The sequence below is a fragment of the Micrasema longulum genome, unplaced genomic scaffold (genome assembly GCF_059751315.1).
Source record: "Micrasema longulum isolate JH-2025_06_02 unplaced genomic scaffold, ASM5975131v1 h1tg001507l, whole genome shotgun sequence".
NCBI lineage: Eukaryota > Metazoa > Arthropoda > Insecta > Trichoptera > Brachycentridae > Micrasema > Micrasema longulum.
In genome coordinates, this window is record NW_028278691.1 from 123,814 (window position 1) to 150,460 (window position 26,647).

General features: G+C 32.9%; 1 protein-coding gene across 4 annotated transcripts; it reads left to right on the forward strand.

The window, feature by feature from the left end:
• Positions 1 to 2,657: 2,657 nt before the first annotated feature.
• Positions 2,658 to 26,470, forward strand: LOC148275120 (aquaporin AQPcic-like). 4 transcript variants are annotated; one of them, XM_088236110.1, is made up of 6 exons: positions 2,658 to 2,844; positions 16,280 to 16,473; positions 20,442 to 20,666; positions 21,255 to 21,392; positions 23,943 to 24,023; positions 25,200 to 26,470. In XM_088236110.1, exons 1-6 carry the CDS (start codon positions 2,769 to 2,771, stop codon positions 25,335 to 25,337), a joined length of 852 nt encoding a protein of 283 aa, XP_088092236.1. In that variant the 5' UTR covers positions 2,658 to 2,768; the 3' UTR covers positions 25,338 to 26,470. The 4 variants fall into 4 exon arrangements, with proteins under 4 accessions (XP_088092236.1, XP_088092239.1, XP_088092238.1 ...); XM_088236113.1 differs by lacking the exon at positions 2,658 to 2,844 and adding an exon at positions 4,782 to 4,799; XM_088236112.1 differs by lacking the exon at positions 2,658 to 2,844 and adding an exon at positions 12,605 to 12,697.
• Positions 26,471 to 26,647: the final 177 nt, after the last annotated feature.

Consider the following 26,647-nt stretch of genomic DNA (forward strand, 5'->3'; position numbering starts at 1 on the left):
AACTGTTGACTTTTGTGAATTAAATGAACTGAAACCTTTATCATGTAGGTAAGATACATGCGACTGAACCAATTCACCTACTCATCATCGTCATCATTCTTTTTCTGCATGTAATGGTGCATAGGGAACAGCATTGATACACCAATCGCAGCGTATCTTGATAATTTGTGTTACTTGAAGGTAAGATTATCAGTTTTACGCTTCATGTGCCAGTCCAGGGACTATGAAAAAATCTAGTGTGAAAAAAACTTTTTAAATTATTATTTTATATCAACCATGCCAGGAATCGAACCCGAGACCTCTTGCATGGTAGGCAAACGTGCTGACGATTACACTACGAGGCCGACAAGTCACCTTCTAGGCTACTACTACCTGAAAATATTTTTCAATTCTCATACTTCTTTTTATACAAGTTACATAAATCAACACTGTTTTGAGTATGTCCAAATGTTTGTAAAGACAGGCAGGATTTCCTCCTTAGGAAGTCATAAGCCTAACAGGTAATAAGCTCTGTAAATGCCTAAACTTCCATATTCCTTTCTAAAAATGTTTTCCCTCTCTGTTGTAACAAATTTTGATCTAAATAACTCCCTAGGGAAGAAATCCAACCTATCTACAAACATTTGGGCATACTTAAGTCAGTTGACAGTGGCTTAATTTTTACAAACTATTTTTTAAATATTTACTGCGACGCGTTTGATTGTTACATGACGGTAAAAGATTTATCGAAGTACATATGTCAATATAATCTAATCAAAATTTCAGAGCTTAAATCGGAATGTTTCGTGTTCATGCGGACGAAGAAAATTCCTTGTCCAAGGGGATGAAGAATACAGCTCTGTGTTTGAACCCTGGCCGAACGTTTTCGACTCGATGCCTACTCTCAGGTAAAACTCCTAAAAAAGAAAATAGAGGGGGTAAGGCGGCGTCGTAATGTACTATACCCTGTTCAACGAGACTGACCCTCGTTACACGTGCTCGCACGAGCCCAATGCGTGAAATATGGTCCGTCTAACAGGTCCGTTTAACAGATTTAGCTAAAGCTAGGGTTTCCTAGGAGAGCGGTGCCCGTATTTTAACGGCCGTAGTAAACGGTGATGCAGTGGACAGCCGTCGTAACGTCGACTAGAGAGTGGTTTCCTAGGGAAACGGTGTTAAATGGTGTTGATAACACCGTTTTCCTAGGAAACCACACTCTAGTCACCGTTACGACGGCTGTCCACTGCATCACCGTTCACTACGGCCGTTAAAATACGGGCACCGCTGTCTTAGGAAACCCTAGCTTAAGTGTGTAATATCGAAATAAAAAATATTTTAATGACTGGAATAAATTAAATTATTAAAACTGTAATTTTCAAATAATCAGTTAACATTATTTTTTCCTGTTTTTGTTTGCAATAACTGCATACCTACATTTTTGTTTATTTAAAAATATCAATATTTAATAATACCTACGGATATATACTATTAACAATAAGACTCTTACAACTAATTAAGTATATTGCCATCATAAAGAATAGGTAAAGAGGATAGAACGACATACCGCCAAAAAGTTAAATTTAAGTTTTTCTTGTGACGATTAAACTGAAAAAAGTGCTCTCCTAGTATCCTTGAAATTAAAATTAATGATTAATTACGTAGAACAAATATAATTAGATTATAATATACATAACAAAACGTATTTGTTTCCCCATCAACCTTTGTGTTTGAAATCAAGGTTTTCGTATAAAAATATATAATTAAACTAATACGTCGTGTTTACAGAAAATAATAATGATTTTATTTAAAATCATTCATTGTTATTTTTTATAATAAGCTATGGCACGTAGGTAGATAGTTATCTTTTATTATACTTGTACAACATGTGTAATTTCAAAATATTTATATAAATAATGGAGGAAAAAAATATAGAAGTCTTATATCAGAAGGAAGAAATATGAATGTTCAAACATACATAGCCAAAATGGTGAATTTTTCGAAGGAGTCACTTAACCCAGCCAATGACAGGTCATAAGCCCTGTAAATTCCTAGACTTCGTAATGAGAATACCCAATACTGACTGAATTCATTGTGCTATTTTTTTAAAAACTTTTATAAAAGTTATTTGTTAAATTAATGGATTTATAGCTACACAATATAATACATCACAAAGTTACGTCGTTTGAGTTGATTTCATAGATGAGAGTTGTTGTATCACACAGAACCACAGAAAAAATTCCAGTTTACAGTAGGTATCTTACATTATATTATGTACCTATTATGTAGATACAAATAAATGATATTTTTTATGGCTTACCTATAAATAAAATCACCTTTCGCCACTGATAGAGCGCTGCATTGGTACACTAAATGCTGCACATCATTGGTCTTATATTTTTTTTACGTTTGTAGGACCTTCGTACCGCCTTTATTTTTTTAAAGCAAAACCTTGCTTCTATACCAAATCATAAAGTACTGTTTTATATACTCGTGCAATACAAAAGTACGTAATATGTTTATTATTGTACTCCCGAAACTCCCTATAGAGCTTAATCATGCTAATATTAATTCAATGTGCAAACTACCGTAATTTACGAATCACCGTGTGAGTACGATATGAGGTTTTACGAGAGATGTTTTTACAGAGATGTAACGTATATTTGTATGAATTTTTATTTAGTCACAATATTGAAATGGCAGAGACTGTTCGATCAATAATGCGAAGCATCGATAGCAAATAAAGATAGATAATAGTTTTAAAAATATAGAACTTGTGACGTCCATTTAAAATGGCGGAGATTGAAAATAAAACTGAAGTGACAACTCCGGTACCAGTTGCGAAGGATAATAATTCCCTTATTCATAGTAAGTTCTACTTTAATTTTCCATATACATTACAAATAGTATATTCCAATATTGGGATATGTGTTTTTCGGTGAATATTCACATGGTAACATTTGCGGAAAATGTTTATATATGCTTCTATTTAAGGATATGTAGGTACAGGTACATAATAATATAATAGTCAGGATGAGTTTATATAACATTATCGTGAGTATACCGACAAAAAACGTTAACTCTAAAATATGCGGATTTGACTTAATGATGCAGCTTTGTAAAGTTTTTAACGCTCTACAAACTGGCAAAATACACTAAGTCATTAATATATCTGTAGTTTTAAATATAAATTTACCGTTAAGTCATATACCGAGTATTTTATTCAGGCTAAAAGCTTTAAATAACTTAATATTTTATCATCATCATTTCCTTTCCGCACCTAATGGTGCATTGGGCACTGCATAGGTACACCAATCGCAGCGTATCTTGATATTTTTTTGTTACATGAAGGTAAGATAATCAGTCTTACGCTTCAGGTACCAGTCCAGGGACTATGAAATATTATATTGTGAAAACACCCTTTAAATAAATATTTCATATCAATCATGTCGGGAATCGAACCCGAGACCTCTTGCATGGCAGGCTAACCCGCTGACCATTACACCACGAGGCCGACTATTTACTTAATATAAAATTAAGAAACGGAAAAATTAAAAACATGTTCTTAAATGAGCACTTAACATCTTACTACGAGTATATTTAAAAACGATATGAAAGAGTGAAATTGGAACAAAACTTAAATGCTTGAATTCTCAAAACAGGGATTTGAGAGTTAATTTTTTTGCCAGTATAGCCACGTTATACAGGTGTTCATTAAACCCTGTCATATTCGAAACCACGATGATCAGTATGAGCAAGAAGACATATTAAAATATTTTTTTAGAACGAATAAAATTTTTAAAAATAAAATATCAAAAAAAGCAAATGGTTGCTTACTTCTGCAGTGGAGAAACGGGGGGGGGAGGGGGGTGTCTGATACTGCACCGCGCTCCCCTCACTTCTCCCCTGCAGAAGTAAGCAACCATTTGTTTTTTTAATATTTTATTTTTGAAAAATTTCTTTGTTCTAAATATGCTAATATTATGTCTTCTTACCCATACTGATAATTGTGGTTTCGGATGTGACAGGGTTTAAAGAACACCCTGTATAGTTATCATTCCAAAGTTTTTATTTTCGATTGTTAAGTTGGGACAAAATGAATAAAATAATAATAATAAACCTTATTAAATACCTACATTGTTCTACTTTAAGGGACATTGAAAAAACAGTTTATTCAAAATACATAAATTAAAATATTATACATAAAACAAAGATGGAGAACATTTATGAGGGAGAAAAGAAGTCTGGGTATTTACATGGCTAATGATCTGTCATTTGCTGGTTTTGTCAGTTTTCTATAGTTGTTATAATATCTGTGTTAATCTTGATAACCTCCCTCGGGGGTAAAATCTTTACTGATCAATCCTTAATCTTTCGTACTTGTCTACAGACATTTGGATATTTTCAAAATATTGTTAAATGTTTTTTTTTTAACGTCAGTAGCACGTTTCATAATAATATGATACACGGACCGAAGGTCCGCGGTTCGAATCCCACTCTACCCCAACTCGATTCCATTTTCTAATAGTGAGTTATTTACAACTCGTTGAAAATGGCCCTCAAAATTAAATATTTGGGTAAATCATAAGAACGCAAATATTTCTTTTTTACTAAAAAAAAAAAAAGCAACGATTATAACTCGACGCATTTTTACTAATTTTGATTATTTTTAGATGATTCCTGGTTGAATTAATCCAAAATTCTGTAGTAATTGTAACAATTATTGCAAAGCAGACGGTAGCTAGTGTCAAGTCAGTGTTTGTCAAAATAAATTACACTGCGGAGGTTTTCTACCGGTGCGTTGTTGGCATTTAAATTACGAGGTAAATAAGTATTAACGTGATGCGTATACTTTATATTGACAAAAGCATTTCCAAATATTTAAGCAGAGACAGTAAATAAACCCTCTGTGTCAAGATTTCAAACGAACCAAATAAGATAAAGTAGCAAGTACGAGTAAAGTGTGATAAACATTAGTTTAAATATAGATTCATTAAAAAAATCTGTATTTTGTTAAATGTTTTTAAATTTATTAACAATTAGTGATTTTTTTATCACAAATTCAATGCCTTAAATAGTAATAGTAGTCTGTATTTTATTATTTTTTCAATGAGGAATTTCAGCCCTACGAGAAATTGGACACAAAAAACGTTTTCTTACGCGCGGAAAAAAATGGAGCATTAATTTATACGGCAAAGTTTCTTGAAAATGTACGATTTTTTTTTTTGATAAAAACTAACTACTTTGATCGACGTCACTAGTTGTCATATGAATCAACCGATGATAAGAGAGTTGTGGAAGATTTCCTGTTTGCTTACTGTCAACGGGCCGATCGGCAGAACTGACTGAAAATAAGCGAAAGAGGTCTTGATACGTCAGCCGCGGAGTATTTTCAGAAATACACCATTTGCGCGAATAATACGATACTTAAAAATAAAAAATATTTTTCAAGAGATAAACCCGGATGATAGATGACACAACGCTGTCTGGAACAGTAAAACTGAAAGACGGTTTAAAATCTAAGATTTGTTTAATGCCCAATTTAGGTTTGTCACACCCTCTCACTTCTGTCCAATTTACTTCATAGTCCTAACACTCCTATATACCTCCATTAAAATTTTCGACGCCATCCGTTTATGGTTTACCTTTTAATTCTTATTCTCAAAGAACCCTTTTAATTCCCCCCCACAATTCCTCCGTCTTCTCTAACTCGTATAGTGTTCATGGGGCTCGACTGTGGAATCATCTCCCATCCTATCAAATATGTTTCTACAGTATCTCTGTTTAAATCACGCCTGAATAAACATCTCTTTTCTCTTCCAATATCTCATATTTTTCTCTTTCTCTTTATATCCTTTTCTTATTAAAGACTAGTATCGATATAAAATAATTTATTTACAGATATTTTTACTTCTTTATTTTTCCATATCATTTTTTCTCGCATACGTTTTGAACCTAAAATTGTACAATTAACTCCTTTTATTTTATTTGTTGATTTGATGAAATTGCCATTCGGCAATAAGCCTGCCAATGTGCAAATATGTAGATATGAACAAAAAGCTAAATAAATTATATAATTCATAAATCTTACATTGTGTTAAAAATATACCTATACTATACAATTTGTATATTTATGTACAATACTAACAAAGTGTTCTCTACAAGTCTACACCATAGTGTTTATACGGGTAAGTTAGTGCCATCTTTGTGTATTAAAATGAAAAAAAATGATACGTGTCAAATACTATTATTAATTTTGTGTTTCATTCATTAACTTTAGCGTGTTATTATCTCGGAAAATGATAAGAAACTCGGTAATACTTTCATCTAACAAGAGATGGCGTTATAAGTTAAAGAAAATCGGTGGAAAATCATGTTTTATAGGTACTTACCTCTGTACAATTTCTCTACAATTTCAGTGTCTGTACTCTGTACCAAAAGTAGAACTTTATTGAGGTGATTAAAAATTGGATATAAATGATAATCTGAACGAGTATGCAAGAAGGCAACCCATTTTTGAATAGAAAGTTTATTTTTTTATTTTTAAAATATGGTTAGTTGCAAATACGGTACCGTGGAGTTATATGTAGGCCAGAAAATTTAAAAGGATGGTTTCAATGTAGCGTTCTCAAAAAAGAGTTTTGATTTACTAAATAACGGAATTTAAAAAACATCGAATTCAAGCATATTTCAATAATTAATAAACGGTTTTTTGCGAGTAGTAGGTCCAAAATATACTTTAATGATTAAAGGTCTCTAAGAACTTAAATAATTATGAGTGGTCGTACAAGCAAAAACAATGTGACGGTTTTTAAAGTTTACGACTTATTATTTAACTTTTTGTACATTGGAGAGCTTTTGACAAATGGGAATTTCTCCAAATCAGTCAATAAAATGCGTTATTCATATAATTTTAGTTTCACACTAAATGCGAGAAAAAATAAAATACGTACAAAAATAGAACCTTCAATATCGATACTAGTCTTCAATGGAAAGGGGGCAATAAAGGAAGAGAAACAAAGAAGAGGTGAAGAAAGAAAAGGGAGATGTCAGGCGAGATTTAAATATAGCTACATCTTTGATAGTGGATGGGAGATAATTCCACGGTCGAACCGAATGAACTCTTTTGAGTGAGAGAAGAAGAAGGAATTTGGATGGAAATTAAGGTGGTGCTTTGATAATAACGAAGAAGAGGTCAACCATAAACTGATAAGCGTTTAAAATTTTGGCGGAGGTATAAAAAAACGTTAGGACTATGAAATACTGTGAACAGAAGTTAGAGGATGTGATTGTCTCTCCGCTGTCTAATTTTGAATCATTTCAGTTTCCTACGATAGTCAGATGGTACTCATATTTCCTAAAATCAAATACATACCTAATGCATGTATTCTGAAGTCGTTCCAGATTTTCAAGTAGTTCACAGCTCAAATCAGTCATGAAACATCAGGGTAATTTCTAAATATGATATAGGGTAAACCAGGGTATTGTCGGCACCCCCCCCCCCCCGGTAATTGGCACTCTCTTATTCAAACTCAAAAACGATGCTTAGTAATTTTAATATTAAAAAAGGAGTACTTAAATTTATCAAGTTTAATTATATTCTTGAATACTGGCCACAATTAATCGTTGTTATTATATTGGTATTCCTATTTAAAACCATCTGTCAATGTGCTCTACTTTCTAACACGTTTTAATCGAGAGTTTTTAAAGTTTTTTTTAAGGATAGAGCTGTGTTGAACTTTAATTTTCAGCAAGGTTAGTACAAAACTTAACTATATTATGTTAACCAGTGATTGAATACATGTTTATTAAGCTAGTTTTATATCAAATGTGATTATTTTACCAATTAATTATTATTTTTAATGGGTGTCAACTATACAAAGAAAATAATGTACAAAATCAGATATTGGCATTGTGACAATAACTAACATAGTGTAGTGTTATTCGTTCATATTTGAATTATTGGCACATGCAAATCAGTATTTTATATGCATTATAGATATTTTGTTTGTTTATTATTTGCGACAAATAAAGTAAATTATTTTAGCATTTAGTACAAAAAGGATTGGCTTATATATAAAAAGGAGTATTCCGAAAAAAAAGACTAATTTTTAAATAGAAAGAGCGTTGCTAGGTATCTTCATCTGATTCAGATTGAATTATACTTTTTCTTTTTGTTATAATATTAAATCCGTTCAATAATTATAAAAAATACCACTTCTTTTATTTTATTATTTTTAAAGGTGCCAATAACTGACAAAATTGCTGTACCAATTAATGACTAGAGGTGCCAATAACTGCCTGAAATAGTATATTTTCAATCATTTTTATTTATCTTAAAAAATTTTAAGATCCTCTGAATATCAATTAAAAGTTTAAAATCAACTAACATTTATTGATGAAAAACAAAAACCGTTTACATTCAAATGATGATTGCCTAATTTATAAATACATATTGACTCAATCAATACGCTTAAAGTGCCAATCATTGGTGGGTTTACTCTACTAACAGAAATTCTACTCAGATTTTTTTACGTTTTTAGCTCAAGCAATCAAATTCCGCATCAATCAACAAAATCATGAGCTTTTGTTATTAAAAAATGCTTGATAAAATTATTAAATATTCCATTGAAAAATGCTTGCTACCAGCCATCAGAAATAGCTTCTACAAAATACATTAACGTATTATCGGGTAAAAGCCATCCTTCCACATACCCGAAATACGTTTTAAAGACCGGCGCTCTTCGTATTGGTTTCGCTTACGAGTATACTACTCGTAAAGACATTTTTTTTTATTCAAAAATAGTTAGTTACTTTTGAAAACATTAATCGAGATTTTAATTGAGTTTAACTCAGCTTTCAGTGCCTCTTTCACTGTGAGTTTGACAACTTGTATGAAAGGCTTGTGTTTGATGACTTATGACTCATGACTACATATGTTACAACCTTATGACTCATGACTACATATGTTACAATCAACAGTAGCAAAAACTTTGTATAATCCACTTACAAAAATCCACCTCCTACTATGGTATTTGATGTAAATTTAATATCAATTTGAGTAATCATTATTATACATTTTTTTTAATTATCTAACTGTGCCTTTGCCCTTCATACAACTCACCAAAAGCACAAAAGAAAACTTATTATCGGGTAAGATGACTGTTATAAAATACAATAGAGTGACTTCACTGCCCATATAAATTTTAGGTTTACTTAATTTAATAGTTAAATAAACCACCCAATGACGGGCCATAGGTCCTGTAAATGCCTAGACCTTCATATTCCCTTCCTAAAAAAATGTTGCAAAAAAATAATAGTTAAACGATGAACTTATGTATCTATCAATGAACACCTACATAATATATCTATAAATATACCTAAATAGATACCTTTTTGTCTCTATCGCTTAAGCCTATTTTTAGTTCAAAGTCAAGTCTTAGGTAAATGTAAATATTTATTTTATTTTTTTTTTTCAATTTCCGCCAAACTGCAAAAGCAGTTTTTTTGCAGGCAATGGTGTAAGAATACATTAATCAATTTCCAGGTTTCCCATATTTAGCTAGGGTCTTGTCGGGACGTTCTGGGATGGAAAAATGTAGTCAACAAAAAAGGCAATTTTATAGTGAATTTTTGAAAATGTAATTGAATTATTTTTCTCAATAGTAGAATTTTATTTATTTATTTATATACCAATGGTTTAAAGAACCTTTTACAATAAAAAGTTTTACAGAAATAATCACAGTAGTGAACAATTCATTATGTAATATATAATATGAAATATAACTATATAATTCAACTGAATAATTAAAACTAAACAAATAAGTTAAAGTAAAATATGTTTTGTTTAAAACTGCAAAAAAGAAACACAACGTATCTAAGATGACAAATAAAAGATAACAATTCACGTAAGAAAATCTTATGTTCTAAATATAAATATCACAAAGTAAAATTGAGAATAATAAAGTGGCTAGTATTTAGCTAGGTAATAATGAAAAAAAAAATGCTACAATAATACTTTTTTTGAGCAATATGAAAGCTTACATAATCTTAATAACACCTTTATTTTATCAGTTGGTTGGAAGATGTTGGAATTTGGCAATAAATCTACAAATGTATAATTTATATATAAAGAAATAAACCAAAATACGTATCCAAGAAAACGAAGTTAAATTTAATAATATATTTTAAAATAAATTCATTCCTTTTTAAAAAATAACGAATGAGATTACATTTTAATGCATTAACAGAGTTTGTATTGAAAATATCAAATATTTGTTCGAACTTATTTCCATACTTATGTATCCTGGATATAGGTGAATGCATTTCGAAGTTGGTACGAGAATTGTTACAATAAAATAATTCTATACTTCTAGTGCACCTACCAGGTATTCGAATTATAATTAGTTCAAGTAAAGTGGGGCTGTAATTATTGATTTCATTATTTTAAATAAGTGGTATTATGTGGTATTTCTTGCAGAAGAAGTTTTTACTGACCATACTTTTCAGATGATTTCACTTTTTCAGGCAGTTCCTTTCATTCTTTTACGTATCTGTAAAACTTCGTTAAAGTTATCTTAAAATTAATTTTAAGATAACAATATTGATTATACGCTCTGCAGTCACTGGGAGTAGACGATTTCCTTCATCAGTTCACTGGCCGGCACCAATGAACTTATTACTCTGCACTCTGGCGTTGTGTGCAGAAATTGAAAATAAATGCACGCATAAATTCAGCAATTGACAATAATAAATCCATTATTCTTCCATAGAATCTATCGAATTTCACTTTATCGAGGCAAGAATATCTTCTATGAAGTTCTTTAGGTACTTCATAAATTTCTGAAAGCATTTTTTGTTAGTTAACGGCGTTGCTGTATTTGTGCAAGTTTATATCGGGACATTATAGGTTTATTTTTATAATTAATAAAACATATAATACATATAGTACATATTATACTCCCAGGCGTTATAAAAAAAAACTCATTTGGGACCGTACATATATAAAGAAACATTTTTGTGACAATACATGATATCATACATAGTTAATACATCCGAAATATTAAGGAAACAGTATATAAGAAACATAAAACACAGTACTTTACACCATCTATATAAATTACATTAATAACCATCACTATCCAAAAGATTTAAGTAAATTTTTTTGATTGCGACACTTTTGGATTTTCCATTCGACTTTTCGGTTTAGCTCATCGGGCCGTTTATTAAATTCGAAATGGCCAATATTTTCCAAAAACCTTATGCCAAACTTCGTTGAGTGAAATTTAGACACATGAAGATTCCCTGAGTAACGCGTATTGTAATTGTGAACATCATGACCAAATGTGTATTTTCAATTTGTGTGAGCAGAAAAGTTTATGATATTCAAAATAGTATTGATTATGTCATACAGTGGCATCACCTTGAAAGGAAGTATTTTTGTCTGTCGGTATATTATATCCTTGACATGGGAATCCCATTTTAGTCCAAGGATGTTTCTCAGAGCTCTGTCCTAAAGAACTTGTATTTCCAAGATTTGATTTTTGCTGGCGAAACCCCATATACATGATAGATAGGATAGGTGGGAATGAATCAAAGCGTAGTAGACGGCAAACAAAACGTAATGAGGAAGCAAGCCGAAAGTCTATGCAATACACCAGTTACGGGTGCTATTTTTGTTATTTTACATGTTGGTAATTGGTAGCTCCATGAAAGTTTGGAGTCAATAAATAGTTCCAAGTGTTTAGTAACACTGCTCTTTTTAATATAGCCAGATCCGAGAGAAATAGTGATATTTAAGTCCTGTATGTTCCCAAAAATCATATACGATGTTTTTTTAACAGTCAGACTTAATTTATTAAATCTCATCCAGTCAGCTAGACTATTGAAATCTGTCTCCATTATGTTTTCGAGTTTTTCAGGTTACAATTATGGTAGAAAATAACAGTGTCATCGGCATATAATTGAATAGTACCCCTTAAACTCCACATATTAATGTCGTTAATATATATGAGGAACAAAAGTAGACCAAGGATTGACCCCTGCGGATCTCCACAAGTTATCCTACCTAGATCACTGGATTATTTTCCAACTTAAACCGCGCAATATCTGTTAGTAAGATAGTTTCGAAATGTTTCCAGAAGTATGCTAACTATGCCCAAATGTTCCAGTTTACTCAATAGAATCTCATGGTCCACCGTATGAAAAGCCATTTTTAAGTCTATAAAAATAGCTGAAGAAAATTCACCAGCATCCAGTTTTTTTTGTAGATTTGAGGCAAAGTCATAAGCAGCACACTAAGTATTCGAAAACTTCCGGAACCCATATTGTTGAGATGTAAGAATTTTATTGGTGGTCAGGTATTTTTAGTGAGTCTGTCTTTTAAAATTTGTTCAAGTATCTTAGGATATTATTTACAGTATTGAGATAGGGCGGTAGTTGGAATAATTTTATTTGCAGGCATCTTTATGAATCGGGATTATTATCGGTTTCTGTCGGGACTCCGGACAGAGGGCTTAGTATCGGTGGAAGTCCCGATACATCGGCATAATTGGTAACCCTATAAGTACATGTGGCGAGTAGGTATCATAGTGATAACGTTATTGAGCAAGATCAGAAATTTTCCAGTTTGCCATAAAACCATTTCTTGAATTCTAGATAGCATCACAGAGATTTTATAATCATAAATCTCATCCGAACAAAGCTGTTATCTTCATAGTCAGTAAGAGACATCTTGTTTTTCTTATATCTTAGATATTTATGGCATTTTTTTATTCAATTTATTTTTTCCGCAGAGTAAAATTCACATCAGACATAATTGCCCAGTGATTTAATTTGAATTTCAAAATGGCTAAAGCTAAAAGTATGTATTTTTCTTGTGTGTTTCTTGCATTCTATGTTCATTTATACATAAAATAAATAGTGATTAATTATTTTAATGTATAGAAAATAATTGCTGTGAGAAAACATAAGTGAATTTCGCGTTCTTATCAAATTCCGAATATGATTTTGGTGAATAAGTTTTTGAAGTAAATAACAAAACTGTTCCCCAAAACAAAAATCCGTGCATCGTGTGACTACGACTTCCTGAAAGAAATACAATTGCTAATTATTTGTTGAATTCGTTAAAAGTCGTTATTTTTCACCAAAAAATGTGAAATGTAGGTACTTATATGACACTAGAGATATGAACAAAGAAAAGTAATTATTATTTTTTTATTTAAAATATTTATTCGTTTATAATGCAATGCAAATAAACATTGATTACTAAAAATATCGTTTTTAAGTACATTATCGACTTGCAGCACTTACGTAATCTTTGGCTTATGTGGATGGGATGAAGCATTAATTTCATTACCTACTAGATCCATCGACGTAGCCACGGTGGGTCAGGGTGGCGTGCTTATTCCTCATCCCTCCTCTGGCTCATTTACTCGAACGAAAACTTATACGTCAATAATATCAATCGATTATAAATAGAAATCATGTTTGATTCGTGGCGGAAGGACGCCACTTTATTGTCTGGTAACAAGAAACGAGATCGCTCTCGAGTGAACGAGTGGGGAACTGGCGCGGCGGTTCAAGGTCTGGATGACCTGTGCTAAAACTCAAAGATTATAGAATCTCCAAGATTGGATTTAGCGGGAAAGTTCTATGACCTTCTGTTCCCTATTTAAGCGCTGCAATCAGTGGGAGTGAGTTGACATATTTGAGCGTTAGTTCAGACCGCAATCCCGTAACAATGGCAATCTAATGCGTACAACCCTCGCTTCCTCGTCTCGTGCACGCGCGCCGATTATGCCAACTTATGACATGTCCATCTTTGAGTATAATTTCCGATGCGAATGTTGATGGATGTAGAAAAAGAAGAAGACCGGGAAAGACACGACAAATTCAACAAAACTTGTCGAACAAAAACTGCAACCCAAATTATGTTTTAAATGTAAATAGGGCCTAGATTACAATGGATGGTTAACAGAGTTATCTTTGACTGTCTATAAAGAAAAACCGATATTTGTGTACGAAAATAAGTACATTTGCATGAACATTTAAAGTATCTTCGTCGGTAACCTATAATTGAACATGTTAAGAAGAAAAAACGGTTTGCATGTTCTGCTTTTAATACAGAAAACTTTTTATTATAAATGCAAACTTTCCATTATAATCGGGGCCCTGGTGAACAGGATCAAACACGTATTTCGACAATGGCGTGGGTCACTGGCTTAGACGATCATTTAGAAAAATTCATTTAAAAAAACTGTTGGTTGGTGAACCACCAAGTTATAACTTTGCTAAGAATGCTGTGCAATTAAAAAGAAAATTCAAATCAGCTGGTTCGCGGATTAGCTTCTTGGCTGGCGCTTTCAAGAAATTAAAGGACGCGTTGTGTGTTTACTGTCTGTTGTTTCCACCGACTAATGTGCACGGTGTCTTGGGGTCTTCTATAGCGAGGTCCTCCACTCGCTATAAAGACATGCACGAATTCGCGAAATCTCGCACGTCATCTCAATCGGCGGTCATAGCGGTAAAATGTTTATCTATTATTAGAATAAACGCCGATTTTGCCGGCACTGAAATATTGAAATTGAAAATACTACAAATCTAATTCAAACGAAACAAGATTTTTATTACATCTTTTATCGAACCATAATAGGCAGAACAACGTAAGCGACAAATAGTGAATTGTGCGGGAGAAGGTTTTTTTTTTAATTTTGTTCCAGATGTATTTTTAAAAATAATTCGGTAAATGGGATTTATAATGGTTGGTTACTGTCAATGCTGAAATGACAGCCAAATGGTTAAAATACCTCCCGCTTTTAGAAAAGTGGCGGTAACGCTGTTTTGCCTATAACTCTGACAGGTTTATTTTTTGGTGGCGAGCTAGCGTAACCGCCTACTTGTACGTTGTTTTGTAATAAATATGTCAACAAGTTTAAACTCTAAAAGCCACATTTTTTTTACGAGTGGAATGATGCAGAGTAATATATAGAATTGGCTTATAATTTTGGTTTATTTGTAAACACGGTTTTTTTTGTTATAATGGCTGTTTATTTATTTAGAATAATTCATATGGCGCCATTTTTGTGAAATCGCCTCAAGGGCGCTGTACAATAAGCATCCCAACACGCTTTGCACATACAGAGCGCATAGACGGTTGGGATTCTAGTTCCCCATTTCCATTAATGTAATTTAAATAATTATATAAGAGCTAGATTACAATATGTCTTGCGGCTACATAGCGCATGGACGTTTTCAAATCTAGCTCCCATTTACACTGCACAAAAAATTAGTAGGAAGTGTTTTTAATTTATAAATAACCGTTTACAAATATAATCTAGAATACATATCCTGCAGCTACAGAGCGCATTGTGGTTAAAAATCTAGACCTCATTTACATTTGAAGTTAATTTACATATAATATGAAAGCTAACATCACAAAAAGTCTTGCAGCTACAAAGCGCATCGACGAGTGAAATTTCAGCAACATAATAATGATTTAAAAACTTTACAACAAAAAAAAAACAATAATAATACATCGAGCAAAGAACTGGTAAGTATTGCAATTTAGTGAATATGTAACAGCACAAAAAGTAAACGATAAAAAACTCAACAAAGATAGCATTCCTTGACTTATTATTAAAGTTAACAAGATGACGGAAGTGGTGACCGATACTCGAAGGGTCACTGTTTTGTTTTCTTTTGATAAATAAAATAAGTATAAATAAATATCCTTAGATGTGTTATGATGCCTTTTACGCTTGTGCAGAGGGCAATAAGGAACACTTTTCCTTTAAAAAACGCGATTCCCAAAAGTGTAGCTTACGTTGTTCTACCGATTGTAGCTCGATATGATAAAGTACCATAATATAAGTATACACCATAAAATCTTTTCTTAAAGCTATGTGAGATAAAATTAAAACAACATTTTTCTTCGACACTCTTGTACTTATACTTATTGTAGATTTGTGGCTCTAGGTAGAGCCAGGTGGTTATTTTTTAATGCACTCTAGGCTCTAGGTGATACGAGTAAACAATTTTCTTAGATAAAGTCATAAGTGACAAAGTGATCACATTGATTTGAAGAGAGTTTGATAAAACAGTCAAACGTGTTGAAATCATTGGTTTTTCCGTGCTAAAAAATTCGGAATAAGATGTTTTTTCAAGGACATGGTTTTTTTCAGAGCTTCGCTGTTTTTTCAATCGTGTGGGGCGTAGGGCCTCAAGGGAAAGAGGCTATTTTACTAGAACTAAAGAGGCATCGCGCTATTTTTTCAAAGCTAAAGAACACTACGCGATTTTTCAGGACTGAAGGGGGCACTGCACGGAGCGGGAGAGACGTGGCAGGAGGTTGCTGTGAAGGGTGCAGCTGAGGCGCTCGGCACAGCGCTCATTGTGGCGGGAGCCTGCATGGGCTGTCTCCCGGGGTGGGACTCCGGCGCGCCCCCTCAACTGCAATACTCCGTCGGCACTGGACTAGTGGTCATGTTTGTTGTGCAGGTAAAAAAAAGTTGTAAGAAATGGGTGAATATGTCACCGATCATTTCGAGCATTGAAAATATCACTTTGCGCGTAAGAAAATCAACACCGTGTTTCAAAAAGCATTTTTCTTAAACCACAAAAAACAAAAAAAAAAACATCATCATGATCATTCCCTTTCCGCACCTTACGGTGCATTGGGCACAGCATTGGTAAACCAATCGCAGCGTATCTTGATCATTTTTTTGTTACATGAAGTTAAGATGATCAGTCTTACGCTTCAGGTGCCAGTCCAGGGACTATGAAATATTCTAGTTTAAAAACGCCTTTTTAAATAAAATTTTCATGTCAACCATGTCGAGAATCGAACCCGAGACCTCTTTCATGGTGAGCTAATGCGCTGACCACTACACCATGAGACTGACAAATTAAAAAAAATAACGATAAATAAACTATGGGAACTCGACTAAAAAGTGCCAAAGTTTTGGGGAATATGGCACTACTAACTGGGGTAATCACTAATTAATGACGAGGAAGTTCAGTGTAACAAGAAGTTGAATATTAATAAAAAAATCTGTGGCAAAAATCAGAGCATTTAATTATACGACGAAATTGCTCTAAAATGTATTAAAAAAATATTCAAATGATTTTGATAAAAATGAATTACTTTGAACAACGACACTATAGTCCTTAAAATACAGCTTGGTTAGAATGACAGCTGTCAAACTAATTTCATTAGTGATGTGAAATTACTGATCACTGATCAAATCGACTTTATCAGTTATTTCATGCAATCACGAAACTCTGTTTCCGAAAATTCCTATTATACTGTGTTTAACACAATTATTCACCAAAAAATAAGACATTTATACTTTTTTCATGAACAACATCAAATGAACTATTTTTTTATTCGATCAATTTATTTACATTGATAAATTTGTCCCATCTCTAACGTTTTTGCAAAATAATGTAACCCTTGTCAGAACGTCGTTAATAATTAGATTTATTTTACTTTTTTTTTAGTTTTAAAGCTGATTTTATATATTAATGTTGATTTATGTTTCAAGCATTGTAATTTTAAAAAATAACACGCCAGATACAAATGATTTTTCGTGTGACTCCTAATATAAATGATAAATAACTCCTTTGAGGTTACTACAAAGTTATGTCGTCACTTTTTCTGACAACTGTCATTCTAATCATGTTACATTTTAAGGACTATAGTTCTCCGAGATCAAACAATGACAAGAGTATTGAGGTACATTTCCGGTTACCGGGAAGTCAACCCACCACCAATCAGGACAAAGTATATTTTTTCTAATTTCGGCGTAGTAGTCTGTTAAAAAATAAAAGAAAATCAATATTAAAGTACAAAATGTTTTTTATCATAAGTAATACTTACATATAAAAAAGTATTAATAATTAATAAGAAAATAATAAGTTTCATTAAAAAGTAATAAAGAAAACTCGTAATTGAGAAAAAAATATTGCCGCAGTTTTCGAATCGATATCATTAATAATAATATTTGGGTAAACCATAAAAATTCTTATTCAAGTAATAGGGTGTTTTATCCAATCCATAGGGATGTGCATAGGCACTTAATTAAGGTCGCAAAAAAGATCGCCACCGCTTGAGATATGTGATCGATCAATATAACATACATACTAATTTAATAAGTCGTTTGTAAGTGAACACACAGTTGAAGAGTGGTTAATAAAAAAGTGTGAAAAAATATTTTTTTTAAGGGCTGCAATATTTTATAGTCCCTAGACTGGAACCCGAAGCGTAAAACTGATCATCTTGCCTTCATGCAACAAAAAGTATCAGGATTTGCTGCTGTTGGTTTACCGATGCAGTGCCCTAAGCATCATTAGGTGTGGAAAGAAAATAATGAAATGATTTTTTTTTCAATATTTATGGATGTTTTCTGTGCCTGCATAACAGATATTTCAACAGAAAAGACGAAATTCTTTGAGAACAAAATGAAAGTCTGTTGAGCCAGATACGCCAAAAAAATATTTATTTATTTCACTGTATTTACAATGTACATAAGTTCTTTGTTTCAGATCCCAACTAGCTACGAATTTCTTGTGTTTGCGTGAAAAGAGCAAGACCTTTTTTGTTACAAAAAAGTTTGAAATTACATAAAAGGGAATTTTCACGATTTATCATTATTTTTATTTTTAAATAAGCAAAAAAAATGCGATGGTAACTGTATTAATATTAGTCAGATAATTTTTTTACAAAATTTAATTCATGCATATTTTGAATTAGCAGAAAATGAGACGTTTCGCTTCCTGAGGGACAAATGGCACGTACGACGCTTTGGCGCCAAACTTGTATGCAATGTTTATTAGAAGCGCAGTCAGAGGTCATTTAAAAATTTAAACACGAAAATTATAATCAAAAACTTATTTTGAATACATTGATCATTATATCATTACTACTACTACTACCATCATGTCATTTCCCATAGGGTAGGCAGAGAGAATGGACCGCCACACACGTCTATCCTGGCATACATTCCTAGCTTCTTTCACATTCATACATCTTGTCATACATGCTTTTGACATGACCAGACTTAAGATTTAAGTTTACCTGATCATGCCACGTCTTCCTTGGTCGTCCTCGTCTCACGACGCCGTTCATTTTCGCCATATATACTTGTTTTACTATTCTTTTGTCGTCCATTCGTTCTACATGACCAAACCATCTCAGAGACCCTTTCTTAATCTTATCAATTATAATTGACTCAGATTTAATCTCTCGCCTGATTTCATCATTCGTAACCCCGTCATACATTGACTACCCACATATTCGTCTAAGAGATCGCATTCAACCGCGCTCACTCGGCTTTCATCCTTCCTCTGCCAGTTCCATGTTTCACTTCCATACATAAGTGTTGGGACTAAAACTTCGTCGGGCACTGCCAGTTTAGCTTCAATTAACATATTTTTATTAGCAATTACTGTGCTTAGTGCGCCATTCATTTTGTTGCCCGCATTCACTCTCCTTTCAACATCTTTTTCTACTCTTCCATCTCTTGAAAACATACTTCCCAGATACACAAATTCTTTTTCTTGTTTAAGACATTCGTTGTTTACATTTATTATACAGTCAATAACCTCACTTCCTCTTTCAAATACCATCACTTTTGACTGACTTTCGTTCATCGCCAATTCGCTCTCCAGGCATACATCATACATTCTAAAGACTATTTTCTGCAAATCCTCATTGCTGCTTGCTAACAGAACTGCATCATAAGCACACAACATACAACAAGCAGCTTACTGAAAAATTATCAATTTTTGCTCCAATACCCATACATTCTATCTCTTTCATACATGTGCTCTAAATGTACATTATATTTTCAACGTTATTTCCGACTTGTGAAAATATCCTATTGTTGCGTTCTCGTCAAAATAGATTGCGTGAAAAGAGGGAAATAAAACTTATTTTGACAAAATCGCAAAAATAATTGTTAAACTTTTCTTAAATTTCCAAATCACTGCTGTTTTTAAAAATACTGTTGTATATTTTGTCGTCTTTAGTTATTAATACCTGTAGTGCTATTCTGAATAAGTACGTAAATTACGTGCTAGCAACGCTTGAGAAAGAAATACAACTGAAAATATTGGTATTTTAAAGGAAGATATTTGGTGCTGTAAACCAAAATGTAGTGTGGTGGAGACGATTTAATCATGCATTAGAAGTACAGTATGGCGAACCCAGCGTTGTACAATTCATAAAAATAAGGAAATTACAATTAACGGTTGGGCCATGTCCTCAGAATGTAGATGAAGCAGAGGCATACCAAAATGATGGCTAGATGATGTGAAAAGTTACATGAGAGCAATTGGCTTAATGAACTGGAGAAGAGCCGCAGGATGCAAGGAGAAATGGAGACCGATTCTGGAAGAGGTCATGGCCCACAACGGGTTGTGGCGACAACTGATAGGATGAATTATTAATACCTCTAATTTTACAGATGTTTGCTCACATATCAGGAGCTCATGTCAACCCAGCGGTCACACTATGTGCTGTCCTGTATGGAAACATCTCCCTCGTCGTGGCTGGGGTATATGTGGTAGCACAAATAGTGGGGGCTATTCTCGGGTATGGAATGTTGCTCGTCATCACTCCAGATGAAGCCTTTCAAAACTCTACTGCCTTCTGTGTCACATTACCCCACTCGACTCTATCACCTCTTCAGGTAGGAACTAACTAAGCACTCGCTAATCTAATAAACAAACATCATCACCGTCACGCCGTTTTGAGGATAGAACGCCACTTTACTCTGTCTTCTCAAGCACACACGCCGATTATTCCAAATTGTGACAAGTCAACTTCAAATACCTACCTATAGCTTGGATTTGGTCACGCCATGTCTTTCTCGGTCTTCCTCGTTGTTTACATCCATCAACATTCGCATCGTACGTATTTTTAGCCCTTCTTTCGCTGTCCATTCGCTTTGTATCCAAACCAATTCACTACGCACTAGTCATTTCTTGATTTTATCGATAATACTTGTCTCAGCCTTACATAATGCACGGATTTATGTATTTGTGCAACCTATCGTAGTTTTATCACATATTATCCTAGGATATCGCATTTCGACAGCTACGATCCACGAACAAATCCAACACACACGGTATCACCCAAAAAAGAAACATATTGATAACAGTGACTGTGAAAACCTTCACATCTTTTTTACCCTTTATTATTTGTATTAAATTAAAAGCTTTAAGAGAAAGCGCTATTTGTTTTGTTTTTGCATTTATAACAGATCATAAATTTTCAGGGAGTTCTGGTTGAAGTACTAGTAACAAGTGTCTTAATTCTCTTGACATGCTCAGTGTGGGATGTACGAAACAAGAATAATACAGATTCAACGCCACTGAAATTTGGCTTCACCGTAACCGTTCTCAACTTGTGTGCTGTAAGTTAAATTATACATATCTTATAAAATAGGGGCACACATAAACATATCCTTATGTGTGCTCTAATAATAACAATGTGCATATTTCATTTATAAATAGTTTTGTACATATTTCTTAACCTTCAGTTTAATTTTTTTTTTTCTTCTTAAATGTTTTTTCCTTATATAAAATTGAATGTGTGACTTCGCCGTTTTTCTAAATGGGAGTCTGATTTTTATCTTTTCTACCTACCCTATTTGATACCCATGTACAATAAAAATATCCACAAAATACCATTTTTTAATAATTTTTTTTTAAAGGAATAACCCGCTAAGCCTCTATTTTGAGGCTTGTCAGCAGGTGGGATATAGGGGATATGGAAGGGGGTAATGGAAAATACACCACAACACCCAGACCAATTTAGAAAAAAATCTTTCTTGCAGTTGCAAGCGCCAGTTGGCGGGAATCGAACCCGCGACACCAGTTTTACATTTGGCCGTCTAACCAACTGCGCCATGGCGCCTGTCTTACATCAAACAATACTTGCTATACAAATAAAAGACGATTGATACATAAATCTACAAATGGAATAACGGCTGGCTGGTTTCATCAGTTTCACTACATCATTTACTATATATATATTTTTTGAAGAAATATTAGCATTCTTATAATTTACCCAAATATTATAAGGATCTTTAGCCCTACGAGAAATTGAATATAAAAATCTTTTCTTACGTGCGGTAAAAATTAGAGTATTAAATCGTAAAGAAAAGTTTCATGAAAATGTATGAAGACATAATATAAAGTATTTTAATAAAAATGAACTATTTTGAACGACGTCCCTATTTCATATGAATCAACCAATAATAAGAGAGTTGTAGAAGATTTCTGGTTTTCGGTAATTGAACAGCCAATCGGCAGAACCGGCCGAGAAGAAGCGGAAGAGAACTTGAGTTGTCACACTTGCAGTAATGTCATAAAAACAAAACTTTAAAAATCATAGCGCTGATAATACGATACATAAAAATTATGCTATCGGGAATACATAATTATCAGAGATTATGTTATAGTAACAAGTTAGCCTATTTTGCCAATTTAATGAAACAAGTGATTTTGTATTATACTTGTAATAACTAATCCAATTAATTAAATAAATGTTAAAAATACAAATTGCAGCTTCCATTTTTCTGTTTATAACGCCATGTGGAAAATAGATGGCCTGGGTCCAAAAGTCGATCGACATATCTAACCATAACGCAAATCCCCAGCTTTTATTTTTTGAATCCACATAAGTTTTTTAAAACATGTAAATAAATAAACAAAATATTAATTTGTATTCACAAACAATAAAAGTTATTTATCTCTGTGAAAAGGAATAAAAATATTGGAAAATCAGAATTCATTATGGTCCAGAATAAACCATTTAAATAATACAAAATTGATATATTAAATCTGTGTAATGTGAAAATATGTTTCGAATGTATCATTTATTATAATATCAGAGTTCAAAGGATATATTATACCACTGATATATATTGCTTTACCAAAGCAGCAGTGAAATAAACCTGAAATTTTCGATTTTGAGATACACATGCATATATGTCAATAAATGAAATAAAATAATATTTCCATTTGGAATATTTAATAAAATACTGAAGTTAGATAGTTAACCTATGTAAAAATATAGTACTCCTAATCTACTTAAATTAATTTCATTCAGTCAGATCCTTTGCGAACCTTCAAGTCCGGATTATCTCAGAATATCTTCTTCAGAGATTGTCATCATCATTCAACCGTAATATGTTAAGGAATGCTATATTTGTTTAGTTTTTTACTGTTTCCTTTTTGTGTCATTGCATCATGTACACTTGCCATACAAGCTAGTTTTTTACTCAATGTACCTAAAAGTATTATTCTTTTGTTGTAAACCTTTTAAAATCATTTTTTAAGTTGCTAGAATTCCACCTGTCCGTGAGCTTTGTCGCTGCAAGACTTTTGGTGATATCAACTTACATACATATCACATAAACTAAATGAACATAAAATTATTTCAAACTTAAACTTCAACAGTAAATAGGGTCTAGATTTTCAGACACCCATGCGCTCTCTAGCTGCCGGACATGTAATCTAGATTCTATTTGTAAACAATTATTTATTAATTAAAAACTCTTTTTGGTAATTTTTTTTTGTACATAGTAAATAGGGGTTAGATTTCTAAACGACCATGAGCTCTGCAGCTACAAGACATGTTGTAATCTAGCTCCTATAAAATCATGAAAAATTAACATAATCTGAAATAAGGAACTATATCCGCCTATGCGATCTGCAGCTGCAATACATGTTAGGATGTTTATGGTACAGTGCCCTTAAGGTGGATTTTCACAAAAATGGCGCTATATAAACTATCATAAATAAAATCTCACTGTGTTACCTCTGGCTCGTGATATATGGAATAGATGTATACAAAATGGCATCTTTAAATCGATTTTTGTCGATTCAACAGATAACTTACTGACTTTGTATTTAATTTATTGTGAATATTTATTTTTATATTCGTATGTATTTTACAGAGTTCTTACACTGGATGCAGCATGAACCCTGCAAGATCTATGGGCCCAGTTGTTTGGACAAACCATTGGGATCAGCATTGGGTAAAATAATAAAAATTAAAGTATTAAATTGTACAGCAAAGTTTCTTGAAAATGCATGAAAAAAGTCAATAATAAAAACTAACCACCTTGAACGACATCACTAGTTCTTCTAAATCAACCGATGATAGTGTTGTGATAGATTTCCAGCTTACAGGAAGTCAATTCACCAATCATCGAAACTCACCAAAGAGAGCTTGCAGCGTCACACGCCGAGTAAATTCGAAATGATAAAAATTTAAACAAATATTTTAATAAAAACTAACTACTTTGAACGACGTCACTAATTATTCCGAATCAACCAATGATTGAGTTGTGATAGATTTCCAGTTTACGGGATGTCAGTTCGCCAATTAGCAGAACTCACCTAAGAGAACTTGTGATGTCACCACACGCAGAGTAATTTGGCAATTACAAAACTTTACAATTCATAGTGCTGATAATACAATATATAATATGTATATATATTTTTCAATCTTGCCTTATTCTGATAAGTCTATTAACAAACAAACAAACAAAAACCACTGAACTTCCTCATTATATTGAGTTTATTGTTTTATATTGATCTGTGATCCAAAATTGTGAATGCCAAAATCTTCAAAGCCATTTTTACATTTAGACTTGTGGCACTCTGGATGGAGGATGGGTTATGAATTTCTATCAATAGAAAAATCGACATACCTATACATAGTCAACTTTGCAAGCTTTATCAATGTAGGTAAACTTTTTACTCCACAGAAATCCACATATTGAAAATTTGAAGAAATATGGATGTTCAAACACAGGCAGAATTATGAATAATACAATGTGTTAGTCTAGACCAGTCAATGACAGTTCATAAGCTCTAGAATAGTATTTCTCAAAGTCGGCAATAACACCCCCCTCGCGGACGCTGAAGGCCTTCAAGGGGGTGGTAGAGGGCCCAAAGAAAATTAAGAGGCGTTGAGACGATCTAGAGGGCAATGGCAAATTTCATTTGCATCGTGTTAAGCTTTTGGGGTGGGTTCTAGAAATTTTTTCATTCAAAGTGAGCGGTGAGCAAAATAAGTTTCAGAACCTATGCTCTAGAATAATACGTAAATGTCTGTATCTATATTTTCTCGGTGAACAAGTTCTCACATTTATTTTCTCATTGATTAAAATCATTATAAATAATTCCTCTTATTTTATAATTTCCAGATTTACTGGGTGGGTCCGATATTAGGATCAACATTGTCGACTCTTTTCTATTGCGCCGTGTTCCGGAAATATGAATCTCCCTATGTACCTAAAGATCAGGAGCCTCTACGAGAAACAGAAGCAAAATCTTCAGCATAGTGAAATGTACCCTTAGCATGCGCTACATTGTGGATAAAATTTACATCTTAAAACAATTTATGAATTATAGTGCAGTTTCAAAACCGTGAGGTTAGTATCATAATAAGCTTCAGAGGATCACAGCTTGTACTGATACTTTAAGATATAATAATAAATCAAAGAAACAGAAAGCCTTAAAATATTTCAAATCAATTTGAAAATTGACAAGAAATATAAAATAATACAATAAAACCGCGAGTGAAAAATGACAAATATCGAAAAAAAAATCGAAATTTGTTCCCTAAAACTAATTTTTCATACAAAAATGCATTTATATAACGAAATCCCATTAATATGTATAACAAAATCATTTTTTTCCCGTACGAAAAAATGCCAATACATTTACGTAAATTTAAAATGAAATTAAAAAATGTTAAAAATATGAAAATATTATTTCACACTTTCAAAGCCGCGTCGCCACGGCATCTGCCGTATGCGAACGGTTTTATGGCCTTTTGGCCCTTTCCACACATGCCATGCCAATCCACCCGGCCTGGTAACTTTACCGGGTACACTCTACAAACGCATACACAATGTGTCACCTTTTTTAGGGTGCACCCGATAAAATTACCAGGCCGGGTGGATTGGCGTGGCATGTGTGAGAAGGGCCTTTCGAAGGCGCACGGCGGTCTGTCGGCACCCAGAACTGTCAAACTGTGTGTCCAGTGTGTGCGTGTATGTATGTAAGCGCGTGTGTGAAGGAAAACCTCTCCGAATACTGCCGAGTACGTCAGTCCGTCTGTTTTGTTTTTTGAAGTCGCACAACATTTTTTTACGACGACGCGTAATATATACATACCTAGTATGATTTATTTTTTTTCTTTATATGTGGGAATTCGTTATTACGAATTTTTATTTTTTGGTCCCTTGGATTTCGTTATATCGCAGTCCTACTGTAGTAATATTTATTACTTTAGATGCTGTTCACATAAAATAATAAATTGCAAAGGTTCCTACAAAAAAGTGAAGTTGTGATTCTTAACTGAGCAAAATATAGTGTAGTGTGTGTTAAGGAGGGATGCTGGATAATGTATTTATTTTATAATTTTTATATGTATTGTAGGCAATAAATTATACGCTCCAATGACTACCAATATACAGTGGTTTTTCTTGTTTATTTATAATTTTATATACAATAAAATTAGAACATTTTAATTTTATGAATATAACAGTGTGTATACAAATTTGCACTTTCATCTTATTTGATTATCGCCGGCATAAAACAAGTTAAAATGCATCATTTTTTTAGATTTATTGACTGATAAAATCAT

Bases quoted from the DNA above. Each gene is read 5' to 3' on its own strand.
- LOC148275120 (XM_088236110.1), top strand. From the start codon at position 2,769: ATGGCGGAGATTGAAAATAAAACTGAAGTGACAACTCCGGTACCAGTT. The intron at 20,667-21,254 runs GTAGGAACTAAC...ATAAATTTTCAG, and splicing joins CGACTCTATCACCTCTTCAG to GGAGTTCTGGTTGAAGTACT. The intron at 21,393-23,942 runs GTAAGTTAAATT...TGTATTTTACAG, and splicing joins CCGTTCTCAACTTGTGTGCT to AGTTCTTACACTGGATGCAG.